A 16,012-nucleotide genomic window follows, 5' to 3' on the forward strand; every position below is an offset into this window, starting at 1 on the left:
AAGGGAAAAAAAACAACAACAAAAGCACATAAAAGCAATGAGAATGGCACACTAAACTAACATGAACCTATCTATTGGTTTCAGTGGGTATCAGTACATGGCCATCTTGTATTTATTCTGGAGTATTTCCTTGGAGTATTTTGAAGCAATTTCAGATATCATTTTATCACTTATAAAGACCTAAGTATGTTTCGTTAAAATATAAGGAAGTTTTAAAAACATAACCACAATGTCATTATTAAAACTTAAAAGGAAAAAAAAACCTTAAAAATAATTATTTAATATCATTAAATATCTGGTCAATTCTAACAGTGAAATATTTAGTTAGCTAGTTGAAGACAGGGTCTTACTGTCACCCAGGCTAGAGAACAGTGACTTGATTATAGCGCACTGTAACACTGAACTCCTAGACTCAAACAATCCTCCTGCCTCAGCCTCCCATGTAGCTAAGGACTATATGCCCAGCTAATTAAATTTTTTTTTTTTTTTTTCCCAGAGATGAGGTCTTGCTGTTTGCCCAGGCTGGTCTCAGACACCTGGGCTCAAGCAATCCTCCCACCTTGGCTTCCCAAAATGCTGGGATTTTTACAGGCATGAGTCCCTGCGCCTGGCCATAATAGTAAAATTTGAAGACTGAATACAGTTTTTTCAATGAATAGTCTTTAATCTACTTAAAGATTCCATTATTATAGGACATTTAGGTAGTTTACAGTTTTATGTGATTGTAAATAATACTGCGATGAAGAACTTCATGCCTATAACTTTTTCTCTAGTTGAATCATTTCCTTAGGATTTCTAGAAGTTGAACAACAGTACAAAAAGTCACATAATGTTTTATTAAGTCTCCAATTGTGTGTGTGATGTATTAAGGAGTTCTTTGTTTATGCCCGAAGACCTTAACAGCCTCTTAGTAGTTTTAACAAAGTGGTGGTTCATGGTCTTCTGCTCAGGGAATGCATTGCAGACTGTTTATTACACCTCATCCTGCATGGAATTCTTTGGTCATGGGTATCCTCGTACCTGAAGTGGGAAAGATTATATAGTCTTAGAGATAGAGATGAGAATAGGAAAACTTGATTCTGTGTTTTCACTGTTTCTAAAGGGTAAAGTAGAAATTAATAGAAAACATTGAAGTGATCATTTAAATTTAGCATTAAGCTTGAATCTTTTTTTTAAAAAAAAATATATATATATTTAATAAACAGATGGGGTTTGACTATGTTCCCGAGGCTGGTCTGTAACTCAGGAGTGATCCTCCCTTCTAGGCCAGGTGCGGTGGCTCACGCCTGTAATCCCAGTACTTTGGGAGGCTGAGGCAGGTGGATATGAGGTCAGAAGTTTAAGACCAGCCTGGCCAAGATGGTGAAACTGCGTCTCTACTAAAAGTACAAAAATTACAGCACGCCTGTAATCCCAGCTACTGGGGAGGCCAAGGCAGGAGAATCGCTTTAATCTGGGGGTGGAGGTTGCAGTGAGCCGAGTGCCACTGCACTCCAGCCTGGCGACAGGGTGAGACTCCGTCTCAAAAAAAGAAAAAGTGATCCTCCCTTCTCAGCCTTTCAAAGTGCTGGGATTACAGGCATGAGCCAGCATGCCTGCCTAGCTTGAATCTCATTTGGATTATTAAACTGAGGATTCTGGGTGTGGATAAGAGTCTGAATAGGTTATTTAAAACTATAGTGAGCAATATGTGAGGAGTTTGTTGTTAGTATCATTTGGGATGCAGAGTGATAGTATAATACAAAGAACTAGACTTTGGAGTCAGGTCGGGTTCATGTCGTGACCCAGCCATGATAATACTAACAACAGTGATAATGCAAATAATTACCATTTATTGAGCATACTGTGTGCTAGACACTATGCTAAACCTTTTATATATGTCATCTTATTTAATTTTGACAGTAATCCTCAAAGATACATTTATGATCTTCATTTTCCTGATGGAGAAACTGAAGTTAGGGTAGGTTAAATACAAAGCCTATGGCAGAGCTAGGTCTGTCTCTATAGTCTTTTAAATAATTTTTTTGTTTTCATATACTTTTTGAGACAGAGTCTCACTCTGTTGCCCAGGCTGGAGTGCAGTGGTACAACCATGGCTCACTGCAGCCTTGACCTCCTGGGCTCAAGCAATCCTCTCACCTCAGCCTCCTGAGTAGCTGGGACTACAGATGTGCGCCATGATGCCTGGCTAATTTTTTTTTTTGGAGATGAAGTCTCACTCTTGTCCCCCAGGCTGGAGTGCAGTGGAGCAATCTTGGCTTATTGCAACCTCCGCCTCCCAGGTTCAAGCAGTTCTCCTGCTTCGGCCCCCCGAGTAGCTGGGATTACAGGCACCTGCCACCACGCCCGGCTAATTGTTATATTTTTAGTAGAGAGAGGGTTTCACCATTTTGGCCAGGCTGGTCTAGAACTCCTGACCTCAGGTGATCCACCCACCTCGGCCTCCCAAAGTGCTGGGATTACAGGCTTCAGCCACCGTGCCCAGCGATGCCTGGCTAATTATTTTATTTTATTTTTGTAGAAACAGGGTCTCTAATTATTTTATTTTATTTTTGTAGAAACAGGGTCTCACTATGTTGCCCAGGCTGGTCTCAAACTCCTGACCTCAAATAATTCTCCCACTTTGGCCTCTTAAAGTGCTGGGATTACAGGCGTGAGCCATTGTGCCTGGCCTGCATTTGTGATTAATATCTTCTCAAAGTTTTCAAGTTTAGGCATTAAGTTAGGGCATTTCAGCTCTTCTACTAATTCATCTTTTTTTCTCTCAACTTGCTTTTTTTCAGAGTTTGAATTCTTATACAAATGGAGCATATGGTCCAACATACCCCCCAGGCCCTGGGGCAAATACTGCCTCATACTCAGGGGCTTATTATGCACCTGGTTATACTCAGACCAGTTACTCCACAGAAGTTCCAAGTACTTACCGTTCATCTGGCAACAGCCCAACTCCAGTCTCTCGTTGGATCTATCCCCAGCAGGACTGTCAAACTGAAGCACCCCCTCTTAGGGGGCAGGTTCCAGGATATCCGGCTTCACAGGTGAGTTGTTTTTTGTTGGGAAAAAAATGAATTCAAAGTCTCTGCCTCTTGTAAACAGTGGAAGGGCATCTATTCATACTAGTGCCGATTTAATAAGACACTTCTAGATTCAGTCTTTTATATTGATGCCTTTCTTATCTGTAGCAGCTATTGCAGTATATGGACTTTGGCTGAAGGTACCTTAAGATGTCATAATCTCATAATCATACATTTTTATACTGAAAGTAATCTTTAGAGATTTGCTGCTTGAAAGTTTCCCTATCTTAGCCTTTTTTTTTTTTTTTTTGGGACAGAGTCTTGCTCTATCGCCAGGCTGGAGTGCAGTGGCGTGATCTCGGCTCACTGCAACCTCCACCTCCTGGGTTCAAGAGATTCTCCTGCCTCAGCCTCCCAAGTAGCTGGGATTACAAGCACATGCCACCACACCCAGCTAATTTTTGTATTTTTAGTAGAGATGGGGTTTCACCATGTTGGCCAGGATGGTCTTGATCTCCTGACCTTGTGATCTGCCCGCCTCAGCCTCCCAAAGTGCTGGGATTACAGGCATTAGCCACCATGCCAGGCAAATCTTAGTCTTTTTTAGCGCCCTGTTAGTTTCATATTTTTTAATATTCTGTGAATAACTATGTTTATTTCTCTGTTCACTTCAAGAGGAGTTCTAACATGTCTTTATTTGTGCTTCCTTATAGCATATGAGTCCATTTGTTTATAGTGTCTATGGGACAGACTTGGGCTTCATCCATTGAATTTTTAGGCCTTATTCCTTCTGAGTTTTGTTGTCATTAAATCTACCCCTGGTATCTTTGGAACCAACTTTTTGAGGCTTGGAGAAATTACTACAGCTGATTAATTAGAGTTACTATAGTTCAGTCCAGTAGCAGTGAATGTATACACTGTTAAGAGAGGAAGCATCTCAGAATCTGCCTGTAGTAGAATATTTTTATTACAAGTTTTTAACAATGACTAGTATATTTCTTCCTCTCAATCTAGAACCCTGGAATGACCCTGCCCCATTATCCTTATGGAGATGGTAATCGTAGTGTTCCACAATCAGGACCAACTGTACGACCACAAGAGGATGCGTGGGCTTCTCCTGGTCCTTATGGAATGGGTGGCCGTTATCCATGGCCTTCGTCAGCGCCCTCAGCACCACCTGGCAATCTCTACATGACCGAAAGTACTTCACCATGGCCTAGCAGTGGCTCTCCCCAGTCACCCCCTTCACCCCCACTCCAGCAGCTCAAGGTAGGAGACCTAAATGTTGTTCCTTTCATGTGTGTGTAATTAAGAGAACATAACACGGTTTATATAGTTTCTGTATTGGTTTGTGTTAAATGGGGACTAATTGCAAAAAGTTGGTGACTACTTATCTATAGCTTTACCTCAGCTTGGTTTCCTTTTTTTTTAAAAAATAAACTTTATATTTAGAGAAGATTTAGATTCACATCGTTTTTGTTAAAAGACAGAAAGATACACATTTTCTGTTTGTTATAATTCTAAATGTTAAATGCAAAGACTGCATTTTACTACTTCAAATAATCTATGAACAGAAGACAAAACCAATGTGAAGTATCTGCAGTATGAGCTTGTATTTAAACCACAGACTTGAACATTATCACGGTGGCTGTCTTCCTTTTCAAGATCTTGCTTGAGGTTTTTAACCTTTTAGGGGAAAAACTAATTCTTATTGGTTAGGTCACAGGATGGATTATGAGGTGCTCATGGTGATGGACCTGCCACAGGGCAGGTTCCAGCCATTGTAACTCAGAAATTTGGTGCCTTTTGTCTGACAGGGCACACTCCCTTTTATCTTCTCAGGACTGTGTTTTTTGCAAATGATTAAGTAGAGGGTCCAATTTTATTGTTAGGGAGTCTTTTCATGTACCTTTCTGGTCAAGTGAAAGATGTGGGCTAACAAATTTGATGTTGATGGATTCCCATTAAAATAGCTCTTTTCCTCTTTTCGCTCTTCCACTCCAAGGATTCTTCATATCCCTATAGCCAATCAGAGCAAAGCATGAACCGGCACAACTTTCCTTGCAGTGTCCATCAGTACGAATCCTCGGGGACAGTGAACAATGATGATTCGGATCTTTTGGATTGCCAGGTCCAGTATAGTGCTGAGCCTCAGCTGTATGGTAATGCCACCAGTGACCATCCCAATAATCAAGATCAAAGTAGCAGTCTTCCTGAAGAACGTGTACCTTCAGATGAAAGTACTCCTCCAAGTATTAAAAAAATCATACATGTGCTGGAGAAGGTCCAGTATCTTGAACAAGAAGTAGAAGAATTTGTAGGAAAAAAGACAGACAAAGCATACTGGCTTCTGGAAGAAATGCTAACCAAGGAACTTTTGGAACTGGATTCAGTTGAAACTGGGGGCCAGGACTCTGTACGGCAGGCCAGAAAAGAGGCTGTTTGTAAGATTCAGGCCATACTGGAAAAATTAGAAAAAAAAGGATTATGAAAGGATTTAGAACAAAGTGGAAGCCTGTTACTAACTTGACCAAAGAACACTTGATTTGGTTAATTACCCTCTTTTTGAAATGCCTGTTGGTGACAAGAAGCAATACATTCCAACTTTCCTTTGATTTTATACTTGAAAAACTGGAAAAGGAATGGAAGAATATTTTAGTCTTGAGTTGTTTTCAGTTTTCAGACGAATGAATGTAATAGGAAACTATGGAGTTACCAATATTGCCAAGTAGACTCACTCCTTAAAAAATTTATGGATATCTGCAAGCTGCTTCTTATCAGCAGGAGGGAAACACACTTCACGTGACAGGCTTATCAGAAACCTACCAGATGAAACTGGATATAATCTAAGACAAACAGGATGTTTTTTTTAAACATCTGGATATCTTGTCCCATTTTTGTACATTGTGACTGCTTTCAAAATACACTTCATGTGTAATTATAGCTTAGACTTTAGCCTTCTTGGAATTCTGTTTTGTTTTATTTGCAGTTTACAAATATAGCATTATTCTCTACTTCTTGGTACATTTTGTAGTAATATGTTTAATATAATTATTCAAGAGACTATATTGACAGCCAGATGGTATGACAGTTCTGAAAGAATTTATATCTTTTCACCACTTGAATATACTGCAATGTGTAGTGAGTAAATTGTCTCCCTTTTTGTATAGATCGTTAGGTTAGAGTTTTTTTGTTTTTTTTTTAAACCACTTCTGCTGTTCCTGGTAGTAGTGGAAGGTGAATTTGGAAATGGCATTGACATAAAATGAAAATTTTACAGACATTTTTCTTTATTGCTTTTTTATTGTATTTAGATAAAGATCCACTTAAAAATTACCTGTTTTTTTTTTTCCCCCCAAAGTGTAATTATGTTTTCACTATTGCTGCTTCTATAGAGGGCATTGTGATAGAGAGATATAGATGAAACATTAAATGCCACAGTGAGTAGAAATAATAACTACAAAAAGTAATAAATATGATTACTTGGTAATATTATTCTCCATCTAAAATATTAGTTTCATCTGTGAGCAGATTTCAGCTCAGTTTATAGTTAAACACAATGAGGGTAAAAGGGGATTCATGCTCAGGGAATGAATCAGCCATAGTTAAAGTGAGAAATAATTATTTTCTTCATTTAAAAGTAGATTTTATGTTTATTTCCCTAAATTGCATAAGATAAAATTGCCTGTTTAATAAAAAGACATTTATTACCATTATTAACAGTCATTTTAGAGCCAAATTTAAGAAAAGGATATTGAAAGGGTCTTTGTTGGCCTTGATTGGGTAGCTCTATGCTGTTAGATAGAAGAGACTTGGTAAATAACTTTTTATGTCTGAGGTGAGTACACAATATTGGTTCTTGGAAAAACAGCTGTTTCTTCATAAGATACCCAAGTGATAATTTTTTTCCCTTAGACTGTCAGGCCTATGAGTAAATACTAAATATATTAGCTGTCTCCACTCATAAACCAAACCAAACCAATACAAACATATTAAATGAGAAGAAATGTAGTAAAAATACTGGCTGGGTCTTATGGTTGGGATGAGTGATTTTATAAGATAATATGGTGATAATTTTATTCTAGGATTTTATTTTTGGCCTAATATAGGAATGTTTAAAAAAGGCTTTTCTATGAAAATGGAAATTTATACTTGAGATTAAAAGTCTAGAAGGGGGAGGACCTTAAAGCTAAGTTACCAGTAAGACAATGAATAATTCAGAAGAGAACACTACTCTTTTACTGACTGAGTGCCCAAGATGCCAATTTCCATGAAGTCTTGATTTATATATATGTACACGTTATGCACATATACATGTATGTTTTCTAACAGTTATTTTTTAAGCTTTTGAGATAATTTCAGATTTACAGAAGAGTTGTAAAAATAGTAGAGTTCTTGTATACTCTGCACCCACCTTGCCCTTATATTAACATCTTACATAACAATAGAACATTTGTCAAAATTAAGAAATTAACCTTGATATAATACTAACTAAAGTAGAAAGTTTAAAAAGTAGAGATTTCAGTCTTTTCACTAATGTTTTACTGTTCCAAGACCCAGCCTTGCATTTAGCTGTCATGTCTAAGTCCCGTCTTCCAGTCTGTGACAGTGTATCATAACAGGGGATACCTGATGTTGTAATGTATTTCTGGTGTTGTTAACCTTGATCACTATGCTAAGGTGGTGTCTGCTAGGATTTGCTACTGTAAACTTACTGTGTTTTCCTTGTAATTATTGAATATTTGCTGGAGATACCCTGAGACTATGCAAATGTCCCGTTTCTGCTTAAACTTTTGCTCATTTTACTATCCATTGGCAGATCTTGCTTGTGGCAGTTACTACTGTGGTGTTCTAATGGTGATTTTCTATTTCTCTCAATCCTTCTACATTTATTATTGGAATTATTCTGTAAGGAAGAGTTGTCACTTCTGGATTTATATTTTTAACTATAATAAGATATTCAGGATAAGTATAGATTTAGAACTTAAAAATGTTAAATCATGTTAAAATTATTCCAAATACCAATATCAAAGAAAACTAAGTTGGTAATCTATCTCAGAAAATATATGAACTTAAGAAGGAAAATAGTATTTATAATTTGTAGAACTGGTTCAACTTTTGACTTAATACTGACTTTGGATTGAATTCAAAGTTTTCTTGAAATTTCGCATCTGGACTTTTTAAAGTGTCTACATTTATATTACTTTGGGGATCATTTTGTCAAAGTCTTGAATAAAGTTACCCAGTCCTGGCATGATAAACACAACTATGTTTTTTTTTTCTTTTTTTTTTTTTTTTTAATAATAACCCTCTGTTGTTCCAAGTATGAATGCCAATGTAAATGTTTAAACAAAGAAGCCCTAATGAAGTATATGGGGGTTGGATTATAGGTGTCTCCACATGTTGGTGCAGAATTCTTTTAAATGATTTTACAAATGGGGTTTTGAAAACAGTTCTTTAGTTGGTTAATGTAAATAATACCATTAAAGGTAGGCAGGTTAAAAAAATTTTGAAGAATATAGATTAAATAGGCATGAAAAAAGTTTTTGGGGGATGGATCATTGATAGAGCTTTTCTTTTACAACTTTACTTTTTTTTACTTCTTTTTTTTAAAAAAGTGAGGCATTTACCTCAATTCGTAGAAGTTACGAGTTTAAAAAGTCAGTTCTATGAAAGGCAGCATTCTCCTGATCCCACCCCCATTTTTCCTTCTCTAAAGGCAACCACTTTCAATTGAGTTTTTCTTTTGTTAATCAAAAAATTTTGTTTTTAGAGACAGAGTCTTGCTATGCTGGTCTTAAACTCCTGGGCTCAAGTGATCCTCCTGCCTCAGCCTCCCAGGTAGCTGGGACTACAGGCATGGGCCACCTCAACCAGCTTCAATTGAGTTTTTATGTTTTTTTCAGATGGAGTCTTGCTTTGTCATCCAGGTGGGAGTGCAATGGCACTATCTTGGCTCACGGCACCTCCACCTCCCAGGTTCAAGCCATTCTCCTGCCTCAGCCTCCCAAGTAGCTGGGATTGCAGGCGTGTGCCACCACACCTGGCTAATTTTTGTATTTTTAGTAGAGGTGGGGTTTCATCATGTTGGCCAGGCTGGTCTCAAACTCCTGACCTCAGGTGATCTGCCCACCTTGGCCTCCCAAAGTGCTGGAATTACAGGTGTGAGTCACCGTGCCCGGCCAGGTTTCTCTCTCTCTCTCTGTCTCTGTCTCTCTCTCTCTCTCTATATATATATATATTTTTGGAGACAGGGTCTTACTCTGTCACCCAGGATGGAGTGCAATGGCACGCTCTCAGCTCACTACTGCCTGAAATTCCTGGGCCCAAGGGATCCTCCTGCCTCAGCCTCCCCAGTAGCTGGGAGGCATGCATTACCACACCTGGCTAATTTTGTAATTTTTTGTAGAGATGGAGTCTTGCCATGTTACCCACGCTGGTCTCAAATGCCTGGCTGGGCTCAAGTGATCCTCCCTCCTTGGCCTCCCAAGCTACCACACCTGGCCTCAATATACTTATTTGGTAGTTTCATTGTACATTATCCTGACTATGTAAATGCTAAGCAGAGTTTAGCTATATAGTAACCTGATTTCCTTTCCTAACAACTTGTTTTCCCTGGAATTAATCATCTGTCATATTTGTTTTGTTTGCTTATCTCCCTTCTCTCAGTTGTCTAAGTCTCTCAAGATGCTCAGACAAGGCCAGGCATGGTGGCTCATGCCTGTATGCCCAGCACTTTGGGAGGCCAAGGCGGGAGGATTGCTTGAGCCCAGGAGTTCAAGACCAACCTGGGCAACATAGTGAGACCTTGTCTCTATTTTTAAAAAAAATTAAAAATTAAGATAAATAAAAAATGATTAAAAATTATTAATATTGGCAGGGCACGGTGGCTCACGCCTGTCATCCTAGCACTTTGAGAGGCTGAGGTGGGTAGATCACTTGAGGTCAGGAGATCACCCTGGCCATTAATATATATAATATATATTAATTTAAAATATTATATTTATATATAATATATAATATATAAATATATATATATTTATATATATTTTAAATGTTTAAATATATATATTTATATATATATATAAAATAAATATTTTATCAATTTCAAACTTCTGAAGAAGTCTATCCTGAACTCTTCTGACTGGAAAACTAGTGTGTTCCTGGCATAGTACATAAGGTCATCCTGGGAATTCTTTTTGTCTCTTCTTTTGGTTTTCTGTTTTTCATATCCTATGTCTTTCTCTTTTTGTTTATTCCCTCATTTTGGTGGAGCATATTCTCCAGGTGCTTCCTGGAAAAGGGTGCATGGGAAATAATTTATTTTGATCTTGTGTATTTGAAAATGTCTGTTCCACCTAGCCAATGGATTGATAGTTTGGCTGGGTATAGAATTTTAGGAAATGATTATCTTAAGGATTTTAAAGGCATTGTTATATTGTCTTGTAGATTCCAGAATTGCTGTTTAGAAGCATATGCCATTCTGATTCCAGATCCTTTGTATAAAACCTGATATTTTTATCTAGAAGCTTATAGAATTTTGAGGGGGGGCCCATCTGTTCTGAAATTTCCTAAGAGTATCTTTGTTGTAGGGCCATTTTTATCCATTTTGCTGGAGCCATTTCATTCTGGAAACTCATACCATTAAGTCCTATGAAATTTTTTGATTTTTTGTTTGTTTGTTAATTTCCCTCTTTCCTCCATCCCAGTCTTCTCTGATATTTACTTTCTAGAATTACTACTGTTTTGACTGTAGGCCTCAGACTGGTTCTTTAATTTTATGTTTTCTGTTTTTTGTTTTTTAAACGTTTTGCCTTTTTGTGGTACTTTGTAGATTTATACAACTTTATCTTCTTTTATTTTTATTTTTTGTGTGACAGGGTCTCATTCTGTCATCCAGGCTGGAGTTCAGGGGCACAATCTTTGCTCACTGCAACCTCTGCCTTCCTGGTTCAATTGATCATCCTGCCTCAGCCTCCTGAGTAACTGGGATACAGGTGCACACCGTCAAAACTGACTACTTCTTTTTGTATTTTTTTGTAGAGACAGGGTTTTACCAAGTTGCCCAGGCTGGTTTTGAACTCCCTGGGCTCAAGCGATACACCCACCTTGGCTTCCCAAAGTGCTAAGATTACAGGCATGAGCTACCATGCCTGGCAAGCTTTTTCTTCTAACTTCTAAAACATTGTGTTTTACATTTCTTCCATCTTTTTTTCCTTCTTCTTTCTTTTTTTTTTTTTGAGAAAGACTCTCACTCTGTCACCCTGGCTGAAGTGCAGTTGTATGATCTCAGCTCACTGCAACCTCCACCTGCCAGGTTCAAGAATTTCTCCTGCCTTGGACTCCTGAGTAGCTGGGACTATGGGGACCCACCACCACACCAGCTAATTTTTTGTATTTTTAGTAGAGATGTGGTTTCACCATGTTGGCCAGGCTGATCTTGAACTCCTGACCTCAAGTGATCCACCTCCCGAAGTGCTGGGATTATAGGCATGAGCCACCATGCCCCACCTCTTCTATCATTTAAAAAAAGAAAACAAAAAACTTGGCTGGGTGCAATGGCTCACGCCTGTAATCCCAGCACTTTGGGAGGCCAAGATGGGTGGATCACAAGGTCAGGAGATTGAGACCATCCTGGCTAACACGGTGAAACTCCATCTCTACTAAAAATACAAAAAATTAGCCAGGTGTGGTGGTGGACTCCTGTAGTCCCAGCTACTTGGGAGGCTAAGGCAGGAGAATGGTGTGAACCCTGGAGGTGGAGCTTGCAGTGAGCTGAGATCGTACCACTGCCCTCCAGCCTGGGTGACAGACCGAGACTCCGTCTCAAAACAAACAAACAAACAAAAAAACCAAACTTTTGGCCGGTTGCAGTGGCTCACGCCTGTAATCCCAGCACTTTGGGAGGCTGAGGTGGGCAGATCATGAGGTCAGGGTTCAAGACCAGCCTGGCCAACATGATGAAACCCTGTCTCTACTAAAAATACAAAAATTAGCTGGGTGTGGTGCTACATGACTGTAATCCCAGCTACTCAGGCTGAGACACGAGAATCCCTTGAACCCAGGAGGCGGAGGCTGCAGTGAGCTGAGATCGCACCACTGTACTCCAGCCTGGTGACAGAGCGAGAGTCCGTCTCAAAACACACACACACCCCTTTTTTTAGAGACAGGATCTGACTATGTTGCCCAGGTTAATCCTGAATCCCTGGCCTCAAGTGATCTTCCAGCCTGGCGACACAGCAAGACTCCGTCTATTTCATTTCTTATTAAATGAAATAATGCCTAGGAGTGCAATTCTGGGTCTTAGTTTAGTTGCACGTATAATTTTTAAAGAAACTGCCATATTTTTCTGGAGTGGCTATACCATTTTATATTCTCACAGGCAATGTATGAGTTTCTCTGTATCCTTGCCAGTATTTGGTATTATCACTATTTTTTATTTTGGCCATAATGATAGGTGTGTTTTGATATGTCATTGTTGTTTAACTTGCATTTCTCTAATTGTTAATGATGTTGAACATCTTTTCATGTGCTAATTTGTGATCTGTATATTCTTTTCTGTGAAATATATTGCAAGTATTCTGCCTATTTTCTAAATAGGTTCATTTTAATGAACTTTTACTTTTAGGATAGTTTAGTCTTACAGAAAAACTGTGATGATACTTGATACTACAGAGAATTCCCATATGCCCCTCACCCAGTTTCCCCTATTAACACCTTAACTCAGTGTTGTGCATCGGTCATAATGGATCAATACTGATTCTTACTATCAAAAGGCCATACTTTATTTAGTTTTCTCAGTTTTTACCTAATATCCCTTTTCTCTTCTGAGATTCCATCCAGGATACCACCTTACATTTGGTCATCATGTCTCATTAGGGGCCTCTTGGCTGTGACACTTTCTTAGGCTTTCCTTGTTTTTGATGACCTTGACAGTTTAGACGAGTACTGGCAAAGTACTTTTTAGGACATCTCTCTATTGGGATTTGTCTGTTTTTCTCATCATTAGATGGGGGCTATGGGTTTTAGGGAGGAAGACCACAGAGGCGACTTACCCTTCTCATCAATCATATCAAGAGCATATGCTATCAACATGACTTGTACTGTTAACATTAACCTTAATCACCTGGCTGAGGCAGTGTTGGTCAGACTTCTTCACTATACTCTTTTTTGTCCATTTTTCACACTATACTCTGGAAGAAAGTCAGTAGACACAGCTGTACACTTAAGGAGTGTGGAACTTATTCTTCATCTTCTTGGGAGTGGAATATCTATGTAAATTATTTGGAATTTCCCTACAAGGAAGATTGGCCTAATCTCTTATTTATTGAGTAAGGACTCATGGATATTTATTTTATACTTTGGGTTATGCTCTAATGCTGCCTTATTCATTTTATTGCTCTAATTGTTCCACTTAGGCCACTGGAAGCTCTTTCCATTGATTCCATTATCCTTCTGACACACACCCACTGTTTTGTGTTTTTTTTTTTTTTTTTTTTAAGCCCTTCTAAACTTTCTGCTACTATGAGATGCTCCAGGTTCATCCTGTATTTTTCCTGTTCCAGTCCAAGAATCAGTTATTTCTCCAATGAGTCCTGCATCCTCTAATTGAAGAATGATAGTAGAAACCAAGATTTAGCTCAATTTTTTTTTTTGCCTTTTCATTAATGAGTTTTGAGAGTTCTTTGTTTTCTAGATACTAGACTTTCATCAGATACATAGTTTGCAAAAATTTTATCCCAGTCTGTAGCTTGTCTTTCCATCCTCTTAAGAGGGTCTTTTACAGAGTAAAGTTTTTAATTCCGATGATGTCCAGTTTATCATTGTTTCCTTTAAAGCATGGAGCTTTTGGTGTCAAGTCTCTAAGAACTCATTGCTTACCCCTAGTTGCTAGAGATTTTCTCCTGTGTTTTCCTAAACATTTTACATTTTATATTTCCATTTGCTACATTTACATTTGCTCAGTCTGGCAACCCTAGCTGAGAGGAAACTTTGGCTTGTTGGAAACCTCCCAGGGCTAGAGGAGAGCCACCTTGCTGCACAGCTTAAACTGAAGCTATTACTTGCTCTCAAAATGTGGCCCTCATTTCAGTAAGAGAAATCATAAATATAAATCACTCCTCAAAGCGAAATATCTAAGAGAAATTATTCACGTTGAGGGCAGGAACTTTTCAGTTGTGGCTGTAAAGTAATAAAATGCATTTTCATGACTGGTTTTTGAGCTTCTAAAAACCATTGAGTTTCGGCTGGAAGATAACATCACCCTGGATGTCTCTAATTGGTTTCTTCTAATTCTAACATTCTTACTTCATCAGTAAGTGGTACAGCTGAAAGCTCAAGTCTTCTTGTTTCCTGATTCAAAGCATCTTGCCTCACAGCTGTAGCCTGCATATTCTTGATTAAAGTATAGATTAATTTTCTTAGAGTTCTCCAGAGAGACAGGACTAACAGTGTAGACAGATAGATGACAGGGGATTTATTAGGGAATTAGCTCATATGATTATGGAGGCTGAGAAGTCCCAGGACATGCCATCTGCAAGCTGGAGACCCTGGGATGCCAGTAGCATGGCTCTGTCCAAGTGTGAAAGTCTCAGAACCAGGGAAGCCAATGGTGTAATTCTATCTGAGAACATGTGAGGCTGCTGGTGCAAGTCCTGGAGTTCTAATGTCCAAGGTCAGAAGAGTGTCTCAGGCTCCAGGAGAGACAGAGAGGGAGAGAAGAAATTCCCTTTTCTCTTTCTTTTCTCTCTCCTTCCTTCCTTCCTTCCTTTTCTTTTCTTTTTTCTTTTTTCTTTTTTTTTTTTTGATGGAGTCTCGCTCTGTCACCCAGGCTGGAGTGCAGTGACTGATCTCGGCTCACTGCAACCTCTGCCTCCTGGGTTCAAGTGATTCTCCTCAGCTTCCTGAGTAGCTAGCATTACAGGCACGTGCCCCCACGCCTGGCTAATTTTTGTATTTTTAGTAGAGACCGGGTTTCATCATGTTGGTCAGGCTGGTCTCGAACTCCTGACCTGGTGATCCATCCACCTCGCCTCCCAAAGTGCTGGGATTACAGGCATGAGTCACCGCGCCTGGCCCTTTTCTCTGTCTTCTTTGTTCTGAGACCCCAGCTGATTGGATGTTGCCTTCCTACATTGATCTTCCCCCACTCAATCCACAGACTCGCATTCCAATCTCCTCCAGAAACACCCTCATGGACACACCTAGAAGTGATGCTTCACCATTTCTATAGGTATTCCTTAATCCAGTCAAGTTGACACCTAAAATTAAGCATCACAAGTCCACCTCTTATCAACTTGGCACCCATATGCATCTCCTTAAGCAATATTTAATCTCAAAGATAATAGCAAGATATTTCTGCCTACCATGACACAACTATCCTATGTACAATCAGAAATGCATTAATCCCATCCCGAGAAGAGAAGGTGAAGTTCTTGGGTGATGTTTACTCTTTTCCTGATATCCCATAACTTAAATACTATGATGTAAAATTAACAATACTTAAATACTGATGTAAAGTCAATATGTCTTATGTTGCGTTATAAAGAAATAAGGAATGAAAACAGATATTGCTCAATATATGCATATGGCTGGGTACAGTGGCTCACACCTGTACTCCCAGCACTTTGGGAGTCTGAGGTGGGAAGATCACTTGAGCCTGGGAGGTCAAGGCTGCAGTGAGCTGTGATCATGCCACTACACTGCAGCCTGGGTGACAGGGAGCTCCTGTCTCAAAAAAAAGTATGTGTGTGTGTGTGTATAAATAAATATACACATGTGACTTTTTTTTGATAGAGAGTGATATGGTTTGGCTGTGTACTCACCCAAATCTCATCTTCAATTGTAGTTCCCATAATCCTCATGTGTCATGAGAGGGACCCAGTGGGAGGTAATTGAATCATGGGGGCAGTTACCCCCATGCTGCTGTTCTCGTGATAGTGAGGTCTCATGAGATCTGATGGTTTTGTAAGGGGCTTTTACTCCTTTTGCTTGGCACC

At 39.1% G+C, this 16,012-nt stretch overlaps 1 protein-coding gene across 1 annotated transcript in view; it reads left to right on the forward strand.

Moving 5' to 3' along the window:
• Positions 1-8,280, forward strand: part of BAG4 (BCL2-associated athanogene 4) — a 40,686-nt gene extending 32,406 nt beyond the window's left edge. The window contains exons 3-5 of the mRNA XM_011993560.1: positions 2,784-3,038; positions 4,029-4,283; positions 5,020-8,280. Coding sequence (XP_011848950.1) covers positions 2,784-3,038; positions 4,029-4,283; positions 5,020-5,505 — 996 coding nt within the window. The 3' untranslated portion in view covers positions 5,506-8,280. The remainder of the gene's footprint in view (positions 1-2,783; positions 3,039-4,028; positions 4,284-5,019) is intronic.
• The last annotated feature ends 7,732 nt before the right edge of the window (positions 8,281-16,012 follow it).

This window comes from Mandrillus leucophaeus, unplaced genomic scaffold (assembly GCF_000951045.1).
Source record: "Mandrillus leucophaeus isolate KB7577 unplaced genomic scaffold, Mleu.le_1.0 Scaffold111, whole genome shotgun sequence".
In the NCBI taxonomy this organism is placed as follows: domain Eukaryota; kingdom Metazoa; phylum Chordata; class Mammalia; order Primates; family Cercopithecidae; genus Mandrillus; species Mandrillus leucophaeus.